This window comes from Ranitomeya imitator, chromosome 2, assembly GCF_032444005.1.
Source record: "Ranitomeya imitator isolate aRanImi1 chromosome 2, aRanImi1.pri, whole genome shotgun sequence".
NCBI lineage: Eukaryota > Metazoa > Chordata > Amphibia > Anura > Dendrobatidae > Ranitomeya > Ranitomeya imitator.
Window position 1 is genome coordinate 786,163,296 of NC_091283.1, and position 20,241 is coordinate 786,183,536.

The following is a 20,241-nucleotide window of genomic DNA, read 5'->3' on the forward strand; positions in this document are numbered from 1 at the left end:
TCAGTGCAACGGCCCCAATTATTCTGTGCTCCCTATGGACTAATTAGAAATATAGTACAAGCCTCAGAGGCTGCATAATTATCAAATTATTATCTTTCACACTTCTTCTCAAGCACATGGGAATAATTATAAATGTGTTTCCTTTTTCATTTATTGACCCACCAAATGGGCAAAATAGGGAACACGATACAGGTGGATGAGCATAGGAGATCGATCAGGGACCCTGATTCTACATATGTATGGGGGTCAGTTTTGTGATGGTGGACTTGGACGTGGTCATTATGAAAAACAGAAAAATGTGCTGTTCAGTAGTCTTTTCTGCAAGTGTACAGGTCCCACTCTTTACTTATGCCTTCACTTGCGTTTTGGATTAATTTAGCTTCTGTAACGGGAGTGGAGGATCCACTGTGCCATGGTCCAAGGAAAGTCTGGAGGGGTGTGACTAGGTGAGCACCTGACTCTTCACTAGAGCCCCTGATGGGCAAGTTAGGCATGTCTCCCGATGGACACCAGGTGCTACTCCAGGACAGACCTAGCACACATGGCAGGTGATGCCCAAGGGACAGGTAGGTGGAATGGCTTGGTAGGAGAGTAAAGTTGATACAAGCAAGCACAGCAAAAACACAGGAACCACAGATGCAGATGGGTAAGGCTGGTATACCAGCATGCTCAGGCAGGTGCAGGCGGGTCCGGCTGATATGCAGACTGGCATGACAGGTACAGGAGGCTCCGACTGAAATACTCCCTGAGAATCTGCCTATTTTATATGAAAGGGGGTGTTACCAGTATGAGATATGTAAGGACTAACAGTCTGGTCTCCTGTTTGTGATTCCAAAGTGCAGCATGGAACAGACATAAGTTTGATTACTAACAATTTTTCAGCTTTCATCTCACACAGCCAGTGTGGGGGGAGGTGCAGTACAGCAGAGCTGACAACAATGAGGGGAGCTGTTAGAAGTGTTTGTTCTGAGACAAGGCTCAGTGAGGAGAGTAGACTGTCTGTCATTACATGTCTCACACAGGAGAGCCTTCTTTCCTGATCTCTCTGCAGAGCTATGCCTAATTACAGCTAACACTTCCTCAGTTTCTATCTCAAAGGCGACCAAGGTGGGGAGAGGTGAAGTGCATCTGAGCTGACAGCACTGGGAGAGAACTATAACTGTAAATGTGTTTGTAATGAGACAAAGTTCACTTCAGCTGTACTGTTTTTTATTATTATACACAGCTCTGCAGTGACATCAGGAGAGCAGACATTAAAATAAGCTCTGGAGGCAGATTTTCAGGGAGATCAATTTCTGGCCCATAGATCTTAACAGCTCATTTACATATAAGAAAAACATGTATTTCCCTGTAATAAGACATACGATAGCCGATATCAAAGTATAATTTTATTCAACTTTCTATGATTTGCATGACCATTTAGACAGCTTAGGAGGATTGATTAGATTCCCTGTAAAGATTCCCTGTAAAAATCTTCAACATTACAAAGTAATGAATTGAAAAAAAAAAAAACGCACAAATATTTTGCCACATCACTTGTTATATGTTGCTTATCCTTGTCTTTCTGAATATGAAGAGAACACATTTTCGCCACATTAATTATGAAAATATATTGGGGAGTAAATGAAAATTTTTCTTAGGATAGAGTTGCATTGAGAAATGTTCTATGACCTATATGCCCATATACACCGTGTTCCAAATTATTATGCAAATTGGATTTAAGTGTCATAAAGATTTAAATGTTTTGTTTTTCAAATAAACTCGTGGATGGTATTGTGTCTCATGGCTCAATGGATCACTGAAATCAATCTTAAACACATGTGATAATTAGTTTTCCAGGTGATTTTAATTAAAGGAAAACTACTTAAAAATGATGTTCCACTTTATTAAGCAGGCCACAGTTTTCAAGTAACAGGGGAAAGAAAAAGGATCTCTCTGCTGCCGAAAAGCATCAAATAGTGCAATGCCTTGGTCAAGGGATGAAAACATTAGATATTTCCCGAAAACTTAAGGATGATCATCGTACTGTGAAGAGATTTGTGGCTGAATCTGAGCACAGGCATGTTCGTGCTGATAAAGGCATAATGAGGAAGGTTTCTGCCAGGCAAATTCATCGGATTAAGAAAGCAGCTGCTAAAAAGCCATTACAAACCAGCAAACAGATATTTGAAGCTGCTGGTGCCTCTGGAGTCCCTTCAACCTGAAGGTGTAGGATCCTTCAAAGGCTTGCTTTGGTTCATAAACCTACTATTCGGCCACCCCTAAACAGTGTTTACAAGTAGAAATGGTTGCAGTTGGCCCAGACATACATGAAGACTTTTCAAACAGTCTTGTTCACTGATGAGTATCAAGCAACCCTGGATGTTCCTGACTAACAACTTTCTTCCATGGTATAAAAAGCAGAAAGGTGGCTTCAGGAGCAAAATCATCTTCATGCATGACAAAGCACCATCTCATGCTGCAAAGAATACCTCTCAGTCATTGACTGCTATGGGCATAAAAGGAGATAAACTCATGGTGTGGCCACCATCTTCCCCTGACCTCAACCCTATAGAGAACCTTTGGAGTATCATCAAGCAAAAGATCTATTGAGGGTGGGAGGCAGTTCACATCAAAACAGCAGCTCTGGGAGGCTATTTTGACTTCATGCAAAGACGTACAAGCAGAAACTCTCCAAAAACTCACAAGTTCAATGGATGCAAGAATTGTCAAGATGATATCAAAGAACGGTTCCTATGTTAACATATAACTTGGCCTGTTAGGAGGTTTTGGAGTTAAATAGCTTTTTTGTTCAGTGAATGTGATCTCCTAATGTTGCAAATTCCACAAATGAGCATTTTCAGTTCTTTAAAACATATCAAATGTTTAGATATTCTACTGTGCCTAATAATTTGAACAGTGCATTTTGAGTTTTTATTCATTTTGGAGATTATACTGTTATCATTGGGAGGTTTCTTCAATAAAATGTGATGTATACTCTAACGGGTGATGACTTATGTTAGACTGACTGTCATTTGCACCGACCATTTAGGAAAATCCGAGAAAAATATCATTTGCATAATAATTTGGAACATGGTGTAGTTGGCTTAGAAGGGCTTGTCCTACTGACAGTTTCCATTTAAATATCTATAAGTTATGATGACACAATACTTTTTCACAGTTTTTTCTTTTCTTATTTTTTCACAGCAAGCTCATTTAATTTTTTAATGGGATTTCTGTTTCGACGCCCACAGCATTATTTTTACTGCAGTTACTAAAAGCCATTATCTATATTACGACGTATTGAATTGATGCAAGTAACTGATGTTGTTATTCACGTTCTATATTCTCCATTTATTCACTAAAACCACATACATTTATTTACCATGTAATGACCAAGATAAGATGAAATATTTAAAAAAAACTATTATTGGTCTCCAAAGTCAAATAAATGAAAGTGATGCTGCGAAGAGTTGCCAGGTCAGAATCAATTCCTGTGTTATGAGCTTATCCCCAATGGCTTTTAATGGGCAAGAAAACTATGACGTAGAGTTCTTTTCATTCACTATAACAGCACTGAGCAGAAATATCACGTTCAGTTCATGGAAAGGTTACACATTGTCTAGGAAGACAGAGTAACAGGCTTGGTCAAGGCATATGGTGAAATCCAAAATGTATTTACATCAAACACATATTCACATTCCAAACTATAAAGCCGAGGGATGTCCCAAAGACGAGTATTATCAGCGATAACACTAAAGGGGTGTATCCATCACATACATTCATGACATATCTAAGAGATACCGAGTTTAAGCCGCAAAACGCGGCTGTCGCTGGAACGAGGAGCAGGTGAATATAGCAAGGGCCTGAGAGTTGAGTATGTAATTTTTTTTTAATCGCAGCAACAACATATGGGCCAAATGTCTGTATGGAGCATCTTATCGGGCCATGTGCAGCATTATATGGGGCAAATATCTGTATGGGGCCTTGTACAGCATTATATGGGTCAAATTTCTTTATGGGGCCATGTATAGCATCATATGGGGCAAATATCTGTATGGAGCATCTTATGGGGCCATGTGCAGCATTATATAAGGCAAATATCTCTATGGGGCCATGTGCAGCATTATATGGGGCAAATATCTCTATGGAGCATCTTATGGGGCCATAATCAGCATTTGTGGAGCATTATATGGGGCAAATGTCTGTATGGAGCATCTTATGGCGCCATAATCAACATTTGTGCAACATTATATGGGGCATATTTTAATATGGAGCATCTTTTGGGGCCCATCATAAACTGTATGGAGCATTATATGGGGCTCCTGATTCAATATGGATATTCAAAAACACTTAAACTACTGATGTTTCAATTAATTTTACTTTTATTGGTATCTATTTTTATTTTTGAAATTTACCAGTAGATTCTGCATTTTCCACCCTAGGCTTATACTCGAGTCATTACATTTTCCCAGTTTTTTTGTGGCAAAATTAGGGGGGTCGGCTTATACTCGGGTCGGCTTATACTCGAGTATATACGGTAATCCATAAAAGTGTGGTAAATAGTGGCATAATCTTCTACTTGCTTACATGTTCACAATAACAGTACTTTTGACCAGGGGTGCAACAATTTTTACATCCCACTGTATGTGTTTCAACAATGGAACCTGCATTTATCTCAAGAACAGGGCTGCTTTCAGTAGAAAGATGGTCGAAATATACATACAAAAGAATGGACATTAACACCAGCTCTCCACTGACAGCGGTTATCTTCAGGGCAATGTTCTCAAGAAGCAGTTCTATTGTTGAAATTCACATCTTCAATACATTTATGGTATATCCTTTGGTTACAAGATGAGAATACACCTTTTACTCCACTGATATTAATAACAATGACTATGTAGCTACAATGACACCTGTCAAGGAGTGAGATATATCAGGTGGTAAATGATCCATCGGTTCTTGAAGTCAAAGTGTTGGAAGCAAGAAAAATGGCCAAATGTAAGGTTATGAGTGAATTTGACAAGAGCCAGATTGTGATAGTTAGATGTCTGGGTCAACAAATGTTCAAATTGGTAGGTCTTGTTGGGTTTATTCTTTACGCATTGGTTAGTACCTACCAAATCTGGTACAAGGAAGAACAATAGGCAACAAGATTATAGGTGACCAAGACTCACAAGGGAACATAGACTAGCTCATGAGGTCTGATCCCACAGAAGACCTACTGGAAGAAGGAAGTCTGGTCATTATATCATAAGTATGGCCAGATATGTGTGTATCACTTACTTAGAATAGAAATGGCACATAAAGAAGACAAGAAAGCAAAGCGAGGGTAAGGCTCTGGGTATTGTTTGGCTGTAAACTTTGGGTTCTGGCATTCATGGGGCTGATATTTTATATGTACTTCCTAAGGTACCTAAGCATTGCTGTAAACTAAATAAATCCCTAATTGCAGTGTCTTCTTTCAGCAGGAAATGTGTCATGTACTTCATAAATTGTTCAGGAATGGTTGCAGGAACATCATCACAAGGAGTTCAATGTGATGACCTTGCCTCCAAATTCTGATGGAGCATTTGTGGGATGTATTAGAAAAACAAGATTGATCCACAGAAGCCCCGTAGTTCATCTCATAGGTCTTATGACATAGGACTTTAAGCATCTATCAGCTGCTAACATCTTTGTCCCGGAAACTTAGAGGTCAGCCCATGTCTCGACAGGTCAAGGCTGTTTTGGCAGCAGGAGCATGTGACTTTTTCAATATTAGGAATGTGGTTTTAGAGTTGATTAGTGTATATAAATAATAGAAAGACATCTAATAATCTAGGTTGATAATCCGGGACTTAAATGGGCACAGAATAATGCGTAATTTTTAATAACCAGAAACGTAAATTTATGCATAAATTTCTATCATCATTCCATAATCCACTAAGTCAGGATAGAAAAAGGCAAAATGATAACAAACTATTAAATATTTGCAAAAGGGGAATATGGCAGTTTACTTATCGTACTTAAGTTCTTTCAATACACATTTGTTACAGAAGTAGATTGGTTTCTGGAAAGTGTGGACTGGGCGAAATAACATTAGCTAAAGGGGTTATCCAGGACTACAGTATTTTATTATTATGGGCCTAAGAACTAAGACGCAGGTTGTTCTGCCCAATGCAGATCTCTGCCAACAAAGAGGGGTCACAAACCACTCCTGACGGCCATTCTGCAGCTCTTGTGGACATCGCGTCAACAGAGTAATGGCTTTTCTTCCCCTCTGCTCTGTTGACGGGACATGACTGCAGATGTCATTCTGGTTGAAAGCCGACTCACCGCTGCCTAACTGCAGGATCAGCATGACGTTGGCAGTCGCCCTGTCGACAGAGCAACCAGGAAGAGGAAGAGCTGCTCTGTTGACATGGTGCAGCTGAATCACTGACAGGAGCAGTCTGGATAACCTCTTTAATAAGAAAACAAATGTAGCAAGCACAATTCCATAAGCATCTTCTGACAAATCACTGCTACTAGATGAATGTGCATAGTTTGCTCCGGTATTGCTATGACGTAACAACCGTGAGTCATTATGGTACAACAGAGAGCAATTTGGGGTCAGTTAATTGTACTGTGTTATAGCTATAATGCTTTTTCAGAGAAAGGACTGTCTGCTCGCAGTGTAGACAGTGAGGTCAGTGGATCTATCTTTCTGTCAAACTGTCATACACTTCATTTGATGAATATTTGCACTAAAAGGCATTTACACATTCAAATAGTACTGTGTTCAAAATATCTACAGGCACTCAATATTGCTGCCAATAGCAGCCGCCACTATGTAAGCCCTCATTGTCTACAAGTAATATATGTAAAAGTAGATAAAATCAGCACCTGATATTAATAAAGTATTAATTTTGATTTAAGAGAAACAACGCTAACCCATTCCCCATAAAATATGGCATTTATTTAAGCAAATTAACTAATGTATAAAGACAATGCCTATAGTCACTCAATATGGCTGCCTATATTGGCTGTCACTGAGTCTAGTTGAAAGACCTTACTAAGAATCTACTAGTATGAAAAATATAGTAATAAAATATAATGTGACATAATTTAAGGATAACTGTCCTTCCAAATAAAACTGGTAGAAATGGAGTTGTTCTTGGCCCCAAAACAAGATAAAACTGCTTTTGGTGCACATACCAGTCTGATATGGTTAGAAGTTGTCCAGAATATCATGCTCCGACACTTGACATCCACTCTTTTTCAGTGGGCAGTTCCTTTTCATTGGCAACTTCCCAGTGCTGTAAGTGTCGGAACTTCTTTTCCAGCATGTATTGCACCTGACATTGCCCAAAACTTTGCTACCTTAAACTAAATACCTTGCTCTCTGCTAACTGTATGCTGTTAAACGACAAGAAAGTAAGATCAGGGAGACAAAGACCCGTCCCCACTCCCTGTAATCCATCTCAGCATCAGTGATGCTAAAGATGGATTACATATGCCAAAAGGCAGACAACACTTTTTAATCATTTTCTTTCTTAACGTTAACTAAAGTTCCATTCTGTAAGCTTAAGCCTTTAAAGAGGACCTTTTACCAATTTTAGTTTGTTAATAGGCCACCACATGCAATAGTGACTGCAAAGTGGAAAACATTTCTCCTCTCTATTACAGAGATATTAGCTTGCAAAGTTTAGGTTCAAATTTAGGTTAAGACTAAGGCTACTCTCACACTAGCGTTTTCTGCAATCCGTCACAATGCGTCGTTTTGCAGAAAAAATGCATCCTGCAAAAGTTCTTGCAGGATGCGTTTTTTCCCCATAGACTTGTATTGATGACGCATTTGCGACGGATTGCGTCGTGCTTCTGCGGACCGTCGGGAGCAAAAAACGCTACATGTAACGTTTTTTGCTCCTGACGGACCGCTTTTTCCGACCGCGCATGCGCAGCCGGAACTCCGCCCCCACCTCCCCGCACCTTACAATGGGGCAGTGGATGCGCCGGAGAAATGCATCCGCTGCCTCCATTGTGCAATGCGCTAAACGTTAGCGTCGGAATAACTCAGCACTATTCCTCTTACTCACTCACAGATTGCCATGAGATGAAAGCGGCAAGAGGTGTTTGTAATAACACATTGCTCTGCTCTACTCCAATACCCCCACACTGACTGCTGTGATATGAAAGTAGCAGGAAGTGTTTGTAATGACACATCATCAACTCTGTACGACTCTGTACAGTAGATACGAACAGTCAGACCACAGTGGAAAGCAGGGCTGTTCTATTAAAAAAAAATGATGCATGGTTAAATGCTAACAGCACCATCTCTGGTGGCAATATCTGCTGAGAGATTGAATGAAATCTGATTGGATTGTTACACTGTTATAGAAAAACCCTAGGAGTGCTTTCAGTTCGAAACAGAGGTGGGCAGATGTGCAAGGGAGTGCCCCTTGGGGCATTCCATGATAAAGTAATAAAGGTTTGTACACATAAAATGCTATGCTGAGCAACTGAAATGTATTATATTGCATCTATTAGATGACACATATTATCTGCTGCATATTCACACTCAGTCAGCATCCAAACACAAGGGAGATCCCCTTTTGATCTATCTATGTCAATCATATCCCCATTAGGTGTTATGACTGCGCTAGACATAGGTAAAATCAAAGAAGCCTATACTGTCAAACACTATAGTTTGTTCTATGGAAGCTAATTCATAACACTCAAGGTCATTCATATCGTAAACACTATTCACAAGATTTACGTGGTTGACAAGTGTGTTCCATCTAAACAAGGGAAATTATGAAATGCTAATCTATGTCATTACAATTTGCTTGTGTGAATTAAAATGGAGTTAGTGTACTGGGCACAGGCACAGAGAACAAAAAAGGGTCCATAATGTTTTTTTACTCAAAAAATTGTTTCGGCACTCAAAAGATTTAATGCTTGTGCAAAATTATTTTTTTATTAAGGAAATATGTTCCAGGAAAATAATGAAACGTTTCAGTCATTACACTGACCTTCATCAGACAAAAGAATGATAGGGATAATTGTTCAGGATGTCATCAGCAATGTGACATGATTCCCTGGACCTAGCGCAGCGGATAGCAGGTGAAGACCGGAGAAAAGGCACCATGTTTTTTTTATGCTGAAGCATTACAATTTCCCTTCAGTAGAACTAATGGGCTTTGGCCAACCCCTGAATAAATAACCCATAGCATTATACATCTTTAAAGTTGGCACAATGCAGTCAGGATAGTAACATTCTCCTGACATTCTCCAAACACAGACTCATCCTTCAGGCTGCCAAGTAGAGAAGTGTGATTTGTTACTCCACAGAACACTTTCCACTGCTCCAAAATCCAGTGGCAGTTGCTTTATACCACTATATCTGACACTTGGTATTGTGCTTGGTGACATAAGGCTTGGATGAAGTTGCTCGGCTAAGGCAACCCATGTCAAAGAAGCTCCTGGTGCACAGATTTTGCGTTTTGCGAGGTTTGGACTTTCTTGCGCAACTTGCTATGAAAAGTCGTAAAATTTTGGCAGAACTTTCGGCGTTTTCATGCCAGTGTCTCCCACCTACGTCAAAATGGTCCAGGTTTGGTTGAAGCTGGGGTGTGTCAGGGGTGCAGCAGGGCATGACTCCATGGCTCATCTAATTCAGGATGAGCTGTGGGGTTTCTTAAGCCAGAAATCTTACTTCTGTCAAAGACTGGTGATAAGATGTCTGGAATGGTGCAACCTTCTTCATGAATCAGGAGCATCTGATGAGTGGCGTATGCCTCTGTGCACCATACCAGAAATCCTACACTAGTCGTTGACTGCAGTAAGAAATGTGGCGTAAGAAACGCTATAGCTCTTAATGAATCAGGGGCATCTGTCTCCACCATGTCCCCTCATCATGACTAGTGGGAAAATCATCTTGATGAATCGGGGCCTATGTGCCTCAACACTCAGCAATCTCGATCTCTAACTTTACGTGGTCTACCCTTCAGTGTTATGTTGCTATGGTTCCACTTTTAAATGATTCCATTGATGGGATGGAGGAATATGTAGGAGGGAAGAAATTTCATGAACTGAATTGTTACAATGGCGGCAACCTATTACAGGACCGTGCTAGTATCAGTGAACTCTTTACAATGAGCCATTCTTTCCTAAATGTTAGTAAAGACAGACTGCATAGTAAGGGCTTGACGTTATACCCTTGGGGCAATGGGCTGAATGAAAAAAATGATAGTATGTCCCAATGCTTTTGTATACACATCTACACACACATTTATACACACATATAGAAAAATGGATCAGGACTGAAGTTGCCACCTGCAGTTTTTAATAGCTTGCCAAAACATCTACGAGGTTTCCAATCCAGTGCCCATGAACAGTCAGTTATCGAAAATAAGGTAACACCTAACTGGGTAAGAAATAACCCCAGCCCCTACCGAAATTTGACTTACCCTTCAGCATTACATTCCTTATGAAGAAGGATAATTTCTGGCAATACATCTATCAAAAATCATTGTTGTAGCATAGAAGAAATTATAGTGCAACTATCACTATTATTAACAAACCTCCTGAAAGCAAAATTCTCCAAGAACCTCCATAAATAATGGTAAACTAATAGAACTGTGCTGTATGAGCCTCCATTCATGGTGGGGAGTTTTATATACTGTGATGTCACCGCATGAACATGTACAGCCAAGATTGTCCTTGAAAAGTCTGAAATGTCACACGTCTTCGAAGAGAGAATTACGGTATGTCTTTCAGATTTTGCCAATTTTTTTTTTTTAACCACAGCTATGGACACTCCACAGTGGGCATCCCTCATCCAGATGGTAAACAAACAGTAGTTTTTATGAGTTTTGGCCGACATGGCCAACATAAAAGTCTATACTAGAAGAAGAGAGTAAAAGTTTAATACACAGCATTATTTTCTTACTGTGCCTATATTCACACACAGATGTAGCAAACCTGTTTTCCTGAAATGTAGCAGAGCTGAGTGGGTCAGTTATTCGACTCGCTGAGCTATCGTTGTGATACGCGCTTTTACGTACTACCGCGCAACTCAAGGAATGATCACTATGTACAAGTAACATGGCCCATAATATTAAATGACATCTATCAATCACTCAATATTCACTTTTGTACAAAACCACGTCCATACTTCGCACAAGTTAAAATACCGCGGCCAGCCCTCTACTACTGGTATATTCATAAAAATGTCAGCGAGATGGAGCATGAATAGGCAGCGTTCACATTGAAATCAACAGTATAAAAAGGTGATGTAATAAAAAGGGGTGTAACCAAGGCGGAGCTGGACGTACAAAAAAACAGTATGGCATTACTGTGGAAAATGACTAAAAATTGATATAATCCTTTAAAAAAACCATTACGGCATGAAAGAGATTATAAACAAAAAAAGAGCTTATAATAAAAATAATAAAGTCGTAATTATTCACACAGAACAGAAAAACAGGTGCTGCCATGGATTTCATTTCACACTGAGACGATTCGAATCTTGACGGCTCTCATTTTTTCCAAACCATTCACAAGCTGAGATTTTCACGGTATTAAAATCGAGTCGTGGAATAGTAAGTGGCAAGTAGGTGGAATGACTATCTATCTATCTATCTATCTATCTATCTATCTATCTATCTATCTATCTATCTATCTATCTGAGAAATAAAATGTATTAATTGATTTCTTTTATTTTTGTGTATTATATATATTATATTATGTATGTTATAGTTGCGTTTTACGTAATACAGATTTTAGCCTTTATTTTACCACCCTCCATTTACACTGTACAATCTCTAACTAAACAGACAAAGCACCTGTTTGCACAATGTAAGAACCAGGAGTACACTGCAATAAAATGCAATCCGGCCATGATCCAGATTTACAAAGCTGAATCTCAATACATTTTGCTAATCCTAACACAGCAGGTACCAATCTCCACCGATAAGACCATCTATTGGACATATTGATAGCCATCAAAGCCTGTAGACTCCTACAGAACCCCAAACCTGCCCATAACAGAAAGTTCTCAGAGCAGCATGGGCATAGGATTGGCATATATATATATTATATATTCTGTGATATTCTACAAGGCAATGCCATAAGCAGGATCTGATCACCCGTGTAAAGGTGTGTCTATGTTATGGCACATGAAGTCCTTTACTGTTTTCCTCCTATATGCACACCCAGCAGACTCCATCGTACACCACCAGCATCATATCTGGTGATGTCTGTCTTTTTTTTATTTTTTTTAAATAAATTAATATGTTGATGACAGTAAGCACGGCAAGCACAATGCAAGCAGCAGACATATCTGTTACCTTTTTTCCTTTCTTTTTCCTATGTGCAGGCTTGGAAATTTTCTCCTTGGGTTCCTCACTCATTTTATTGGTATATTGTAAGTAAAGTGATCGCTGTTCCTATATATTCCAACATCCGAAGGCAAGGAGTGAAATCAAAACACAGAAACCCAAAGTCCTTCTCCCGATATGCCACAGACAAGTGCTGCTTTGAAGCGGATAGCTCTACAGTCTTGACTTCCAGCTGTACAGACAGAAAGTGCCCATGCCTTGGCTTAAAGGGAGGAAAAAAAACTGGGAGTTTCCCTGACACAAAAGACTATTATTCCTTTAAATAAATGAGCGTTAACCCCATCCGGCATTAACTATGCTATATCCCTGAAGTCAATTGGAATAAGACTTTGAAGCCTTGTCCTCCCAACAGTGTTTCCAGGCTTTAAATGGTATTGACGAGAACAGGAATGAGCTGCAGATTGCTGACAAGTCTGGGAAGCTTTTCCTCCTTGGATGATCTGCTCTTTTTTCTCTCTCGTGGACTGGAAAGTGAATATGAATTTCACTGATTGCAGCAAGCGTCTTAATACTAACACATGTGTTAAATGCATCAAGGCATGGCAGAGAGGAGAAGGACTCACGCTCCCTCTGCCTTTGAAGCCACTCCCAGGCTGGCGAGCAAAACAATCAAGTTACATCAAACTGTTGGTGATAATGAGGTTCATTTTTAACCATCTCTAGTTTACGCTCCTGGTGGAATGATTTCACAAAGCCTGAAGAGTTAGAGTCATATGACGTTATCGTGAGAAATATTATCAAAGCTACCATGTTGTTGGTGAGAAGGCATCTACTGGGTCTTCACGTTTCATCCTGTGACATTACAGCACTTAGATGTACAAAATAAATCATAGCGACTTTTTGTACTTTTCCTTAAAAAGTGATTTTTGACTCTAGGTGACCATATAGTGTTTCTTCAGAATATCTTCTCGACAGTTACCTTTTTATTATTATTTTAAGGCGCTCTTTACTTTGGACAACATCGTATTGTTTAAGAGTTTATTTATAACCTTTTAAAGGCTATCCTGCTGCTCGGACCTCTTACCATAAGGGGAAAAAAAGACACATGGCATGTAAGGCAGGTGTTACAGAATGGTCTAACCCTCTAAAATGGTGCCTAAGAATCGGTAATCATTCAGTTGACAGTTATCAAACTTGATTTACTCAGTGACCTGCACTTTTGGCCTGGTACACATGTAACATTCGAACATGTTGTGTTCATTTTTTTGTTCCTCAATTACCTTTTCCTTTAAAGACTGGATGTTAGTTTTCAATATCTCTCGATAGGTTTCTATATCTCTGATACAGTGGTTTCACCTCACCACCCTTTGATGTCTACAAGGGCACTCGTCAAGGCTTCCCACTTGACGTCCACAAGGGCACTCGTCAAGGCTTACCTCTGTCCTATTTATTATCGGTTTTAGCCCCAGAGTCTCTATTAATCATAACCAGGCAAAATCGTGACATCGAGGACCTTCAGATGACTTCTGTTATTCAGTAAATTTGCAACTTCACATCCGATATTTTACTTTGAATTTGTTTTCTCCACATCCTTCCTTACCAATCTTGTGCATGTCCTATTCAGCTTTAGTCTTTGGTCCTGTAATGAACATTCCAAAATCGAGGGCTCTCAATAAGGTTAAAGAAAACCTTTCATTAGGATTTTATGTCCCAAACTAATGACACACTTGTAAAAGTGCTTTTAATGCAGAGTAAATCCTTACTTTGCTGATAAAAATTATTTTTGTTGTTTTAAAGAAATCCATAATTGAAATTGTATGCTAATAAGTTGCAAGTGCTTAACGGTGGGACAGTGCACTTGCTGCCCTCCTGCCTTTCTCTCTATTCCCTTCCCACTGCCTGCCATATGTCTCTCACTGATAGGTCCCTCCCGTTTCAGTGACGCCTTGCCTGCCTGACATCTATCAGTCTGCGACTGGAGGCAGGTGCTGGGCAGGGAATGGAGAGAAGGCAGGAGGGCTGTATGTGCATTGTCCCACCCACTGCACTTGTAAGTAATTAGTATACAAATTCAAGGATGGCTTTGTATTAAAACAAATTTCTACAATCATGGTATGATTTAATGCAATCAGTTTGAGATATAAAAACCTGATGAGTTCCCTTTACGCAATCCACTTTCTTCCTCCTGTTGCTTGCCACCCTGTGCACGAGTCACATTTTTTACTCTTGACAGGTATCCACAAATAGTTTGCAAAGGTGGACAATGCTTAGCAAAGGCATGGTTTGACACTGAATAATGGAATAAAAAATGGCGTCTCTTGGTACATGATTAACAAAAACATTATTTTCTACCTTATCCAATGTTCAAGATAAATTTCAGAAATCCTGGACTCCAAGGACGGAATATGCCTTTCTACCTGGCAATTCCAGTAGCTTTCTCTCCCTTTAGTCAATTTATTCCACTAGGAGTACTGTTCCTCTCACCTACCTTTATTTAATCCTTCTCCTTTCCCCTCTCTTTTTTCCTTTTCTGTATTCCAGTAATGTTACATAATTCCATACTAATATTTACAGCTTCAGTATTAAACATATCCAAGTATATTACAGGATTCATTGTCTCATAGAGTGACTAGAATGTTAAGGATTTTCATCTATTCTTCCATGTAAACTTTGGTTGAACTTTTTTGAAATTTTTGCCAAACTCCTGAAATGTGGAAGAATAGAACTAATATATAAAAATGTATTTCCTAAATAATTATCAGAGTATTTAATACTACAATATGTGAAAGGAAGAGTGCGTGGAGGCCTAGGAGATCACAAGACAAGGTTTTTATTTCAAACATATGGAAGCTTTAACCTTGCAGAAAATATCTCAATAGGAAATCAGGGATGGGCACCAGCATTAAAATGTGAAGACTTTGGCAGTGATTATATAGTAACCAAATGCAATAATGTAGAATCTTTGCCAGTTATACATAATTCATTCATACTCAATGCCTACCATGGGACTAAAAGCTTTCAGAGTTCCTCTGGACTTTTCTAGTAAAAAAAATGAAGGGTTTTTAATATTCTTCTCCCATATTATATCATCATCTCATATTATCTTTGTCTTCAACCGGTACATTTGTCCATTGTACATGTGCACAGAACAAATGACAACACACATCCGATTCATTACTGTTTTCCCCAAGTGTTATGTGTTAACGAAGAGATATATTACCTGCAAGATATAAAGTACTTGATACTCACCAGTTAGCTTTTCTCTCTAGTGCGTTTTTTTTGTTTTTTTTTTAGTTAAAAGAGTAACAGAGCTAAAACCTCAATTGAGTTATGTATTGATTTTGAAACTATGGTAAACTATGCGTTTCAGGCTTTTACTTTTTTTATTTTGTGATGTGTTTTTCACTTTTACATATAATCTATTAAAAATTAGGTAGTAGGTTTGAGACAAAATCAATTTGCCTTGATTTTCCAAAATATCCAGATTTAGTTTTTTTTGCTGATTTGTAGAGTCAAGTGTGAAAGTAAAAATGTGCTGCTCACCATCTCCGCCATCGCAGCCCTCAAGCCTGTCCTTCGTAGAGCTCCAGAGGGAGGACAGGTGAACGTATAGGTGATTAATATTTTTACTTTAGTGAATGACTAGTAATACGAGTCTCATATTTCCTGTTCTATAGCGTTAGACAGATGGATTTACAATTAAATGTGATATGACTTTGTTAAGTCGATAACACAGGATCCACTTATTCATAATAGGTTATGGTCTTATCTCACCTGTCCCCTCTTTTCAGAATGGTCTTTGCCCAGATCAGAGAATGCCTATAAAACTTTCTTGTAAGAGCCAAAGAGTCAGACTCATTCTATTGCACCTTACGTAATGATGAGCGAACTTGCTCAGATAAGGTGTTATCTGAGCATGCTCCGGTGCTAACAGTGTCTTCGGCCTGCTGGAATAATATGTTCGAGTCCCTGCGGCTGCATGTCTGTGACTGTTCGACAGCCGCAACACATGCAAGAATTGCCTATCAAACAGGAAATCCCCGCATATTGTTGCAGCTGTTGAGCAGTCACAGACATGCAGGCGCAGGGACACGAACATATTATTTGAGGACGCCGAAGACAATCGGTTAGCATCGGAGCATACTCACATAACACCTTATCTGAGCAAGATTGTTCATCATTAATCCTATGTCACGTGTCTGCTGTACGGAACAACATGTACATATGTGGTGAAAATTGTTGGTACCCCTCGTTTAAAGGGAACCTGTTACCCCGTTTTTTCAGTACGAGATAAAAATACTGTTAAATAGGGCCTGAGCTGTGCGTTACTATAGTGTATTTTCTGTACCCTGATTCCCCACCTATGCTGCCGAAATAACTTACCAAAGTTGCCGTTTTCGCCTGTTAATTAGGCTGGTCAGGTCATATGGGCGTGGCGACATGGCTGTTTCTTCCCCCAGATCTTGCATATATTTCCGTTGGTGGCGTAGTGGTTTGCGCATGCCCATCTTCTGAATCCACTTGGCAGGAGAAGAAAAAACGCGCGATCGGCGCTATTTTCCTGGTGATCTGTGGGGGCGGCCATCTTCCTGAGGCTGCGCGTGCGCATATAATAATAATTTTTTATTTATATAGCGCCAACATATTCCGCAGCGCTTTACAAATTATAGAGGGGACTTGTACAGACAATAGACATTACAGCATAACAGAAATATAGTTCAATACAGATACCAGGAGGAGTGAGGGCCCTGCTCGCAAGCTTACAAACTATGAGGAAAAGGGGAGACATGAGAGGTGCATATGTAGTCCTCTGCTGCCTGGGGCTTCAGGAAAATGGCCGTGGGATGCCGCGCGTGCGCAGATGGAGATCGCGGCGACCATTTTCCTGAAGCCGAGATGCAAACTTTTCCATCTGTGAACATAGAGCTAATGTGCCTTGTCAAAAAGTTACATTTTTGTCTCATCTGTCCATAGGACATTCTCCCAGAAGCTTTGTGGCTTGTCAACATGTAGTTTGGCAATTTCCAGTCTGGCTTTTTTATGATTTTTTTTCAACAATGGCGTCCTCCTTGGTTGTCTCCCATGATGTCCACTTTGACTCCTACAATGACGTATGGTGCATTCTGCCACTGATGTTCCTTGAGCTTGAAGTTGACCTTTAATCTGTTTAGAAGTTTTTCTGGGCTCCTTTGTTACCATTCGTATTATCCGTCAATTTGATTTGTCATCAATATTTCCTGCAGCCACATCCAGGGAGGTTGGCTACAGTCCCATGGATCTTAAATTTCTGAATAATATGTGCAACTGTAGTCACAGTAACATCAAGCTGCTTGGAGATGTTCTTATAACTTTTACCTTTAACATGTTTGTCTATAATTTTCTTTCTAATCTCCTGAGACAACTCTTTCCTTCGCTTCCTCTGGTCCATGTTGAGTGTAATACACACCATGTCACCAAACAGCACAGTGAGTATCTGTAGCCCTAAGGCCCCGTCACACATAGCGACGCTAAAGCAATCCCGACAATGATACGACCTGTCAGGGATCGTTGCTGCGTCGCTATGTGGTCGCTGGTGAGATGTCAAACTGTGAGATCTCCCCAACGACGCAGCAGCGATGCGGCGACCTGTAGCGACCTGTACAACGATGTCACATGGCAGCTATTTCATGACGATTAACAGACCTCAATGAGGGACGTCCTGTCATGAGGTCGTTGGTAAGGTGTCAAACACAGCAATGTGTGCTACCCAGCGGGACCTCAACGATCAAAAAAAGGTCCAGGCCATTCCGACACGACCAGCGATCTCACAGCAGGGGCCTGGTCGCTGCTACGTGTCACACATAGCGAGATCGCTACTGAGGTCGCTGTTGCGTCACAAAACTTGTGACTCAGCAGCGATCTCGCTAGCGATCTCGCTATGTGTGACGGGGGCTCTATATAATGGCCTCTCACTGATTCCAAGATTGTAGACACCTGTGATGCAATTAGTGGACACACCTTGATTTAGCATGTCCCTTTTGTCACATTATTTTCAGGGGTACCATCATTTCTGTCCAGGCCTATTCATTCATTTTTTTTTTTAATTCTGTGGAAGCATGGTTCGAAAGCAATGTCTGGCTTTCATTTGCTCATTTTCATAGATTGTTTATTTATTATTACTTTTTTCAGATTCAAGTTATTTCGGTGACCGTTGTGGGTTTTTCTCTCATTAAACGAGGGGTACAACAATTTTGACCATGTATGTAAGAGGCTAGTACTAGGCTTGGTGTACAGTGCGAAAATTGCAAGATTTCTGAATATTTGTTTAATAGAGATGAGCAGATCTAAAAAAAAAATTAAGTTAGTCAAAACGAACAGATTGCGATTTGCAAAGACGTTTTTCTCTGTGAACTGAAAGTGCCTTATATTAGAGTCCCCACAGCATACTAAACGTAAGATGAAAAAAAAAAAAGTCATACTTAATCTTTCTAGCTGTTTCCTGCCCATTGTTGGTCGTCTACGCCTCTTTTCCAGACGCAGGACCCAAAGATCACTGAGCATACGTTGTGACCTCCATGGCCTACAGCCATAGGATTCTAGATCAGTGTTCAGTCCAGGTTGGAGCTTCTAGACAAGAGTAAGCCCTGGAGCATGCACGGTGATCTCCAGGGCCTGCTCGCAGCCTGAAGCCCTGGCCTAGAACACTGGACTGGAAATATGGCGCAACAGAGGACCTTTCAGGGGACAGCAGTGGCCAGAAAGGTGAGTGGTGAGGTATTTTTTTTTCTTTTTAACCTTCTGCTGGCACTATACTATCAGGCAAGATGGCAGCCACACCTGGCCACCATTATGCTGAATTCATTCAGAGCAAATGATAAAAATATCAGTATTCCCTAGAATGTGGATTTTTGGAAAATTCGAGTACAATTCAAATCCACTCAAAGACATTCACCCATCTCTAACAGATAATTATTCATGGCTGTGATCGTACAGCCAATGGCTGATAAAGCGCTGCCCACAGTTTGGGCAGCATGTATTAGCTGACAGGTTCGCTTTAAGCGATATGAAAAAAATTATCCCAAAATATTTTTAAAAAATAAAGTTATCTAAAAAACCTGATTTAACTAACCAATGACACATTTCTACTGACGCCTTCCCTTTAAGCAAAAGCACCATCTATTTTCATATCATAAATGGGGAAAACAATTGATCTTTTTATTGACATTACTAACCCGTCATGATCATGGCCTCCTTAAGAAGTCTTTAGCCGTTCCTCATGTCGGGTGGTATACAATCAGACCAAACTGCGCCATAGATAATAATGTTTTGCATTGCTCAAGATTCATCATCGACAAGCAGAACAATCGCTTTTGACATGTCTAAGCTGAAAGCTAATAGCACAGCGATTACCTTCTATTAGAATTCATTTTGCCATTGCAGAGAATTTCTGATGCATTTGTGCATTGCCATGACAACATAGCGTGGCCTCACTCACTTGTTGGACATCTCATGTAACACCTGACCAGAACAGAATATTGCACTCCGCAAGCAGCAATTTCAGTTACACAACCACAAGGGTTGCCTGTGATTAAAATGTCCAGACGCTGAGCATTCACTGCTGAAGACGCTAAAATACACTAACGGTTAATTCCTGCTGTTATAGGAAAATGCCATTACAACATATATATATTCATATATATACACGTTGTGTGCATATTAATGATTTCTAGCATCAGAAAATATATGATTAGGGACTTAAAAGGGTTATCTACCCCATTAAGATTGGTCTCTGATTGCAAATTCCAGTGGTCGTCATGTAATTGCCAGTATGCGATTTGCGCACATGAGTGTTATGACCTGGTGGTCAGGACAATAATGGACCTGGTGGTTAAGAGCACACGGAATGACCTGATAGTTACTGATAATAAGGACGAGCTCTGGGATGTGGGAACTCTGCTGACCGCAATCCCTAAACCTA

The 20,241-nt window shown here is 40.0% G+C and overlaps 1 protein-coding gene across 5 annotated transcripts in view; it reads right to left on the reverse strand.

Annotated features, from left to right (window-relative positions):
- The window catches only part of ANK3 (ankyrin 3), an 853,965-nt gene that overhangs the window by 598,367 nt on the left and 235,357 nt on the right, over nucleotides 1–20,241 (reverse strand). For 3 of the 5 annotated variants that reach the window (XM_069753587.1, XM_069753586.1, XM_069753575.1), the window contains exon 1: nucleotides 12,294–12,939. The exons of the other annotated variants lie outside the window; for them this stretch is intronic. In XM_069753587.1, coding sequence (XP_069609688.1) covers nucleotides 12,294–12,356 — 63 coding nt within the window. In that variant the 5' untranslated portion in view covers nucleotides 12,357–12,939. Of the gene's footprint in view, nucleotides 1–12,293; nucleotides 12,940–20,241 lie in introns of those variants that run through there. 5 annotated transcript variants of the gene reach the window in all.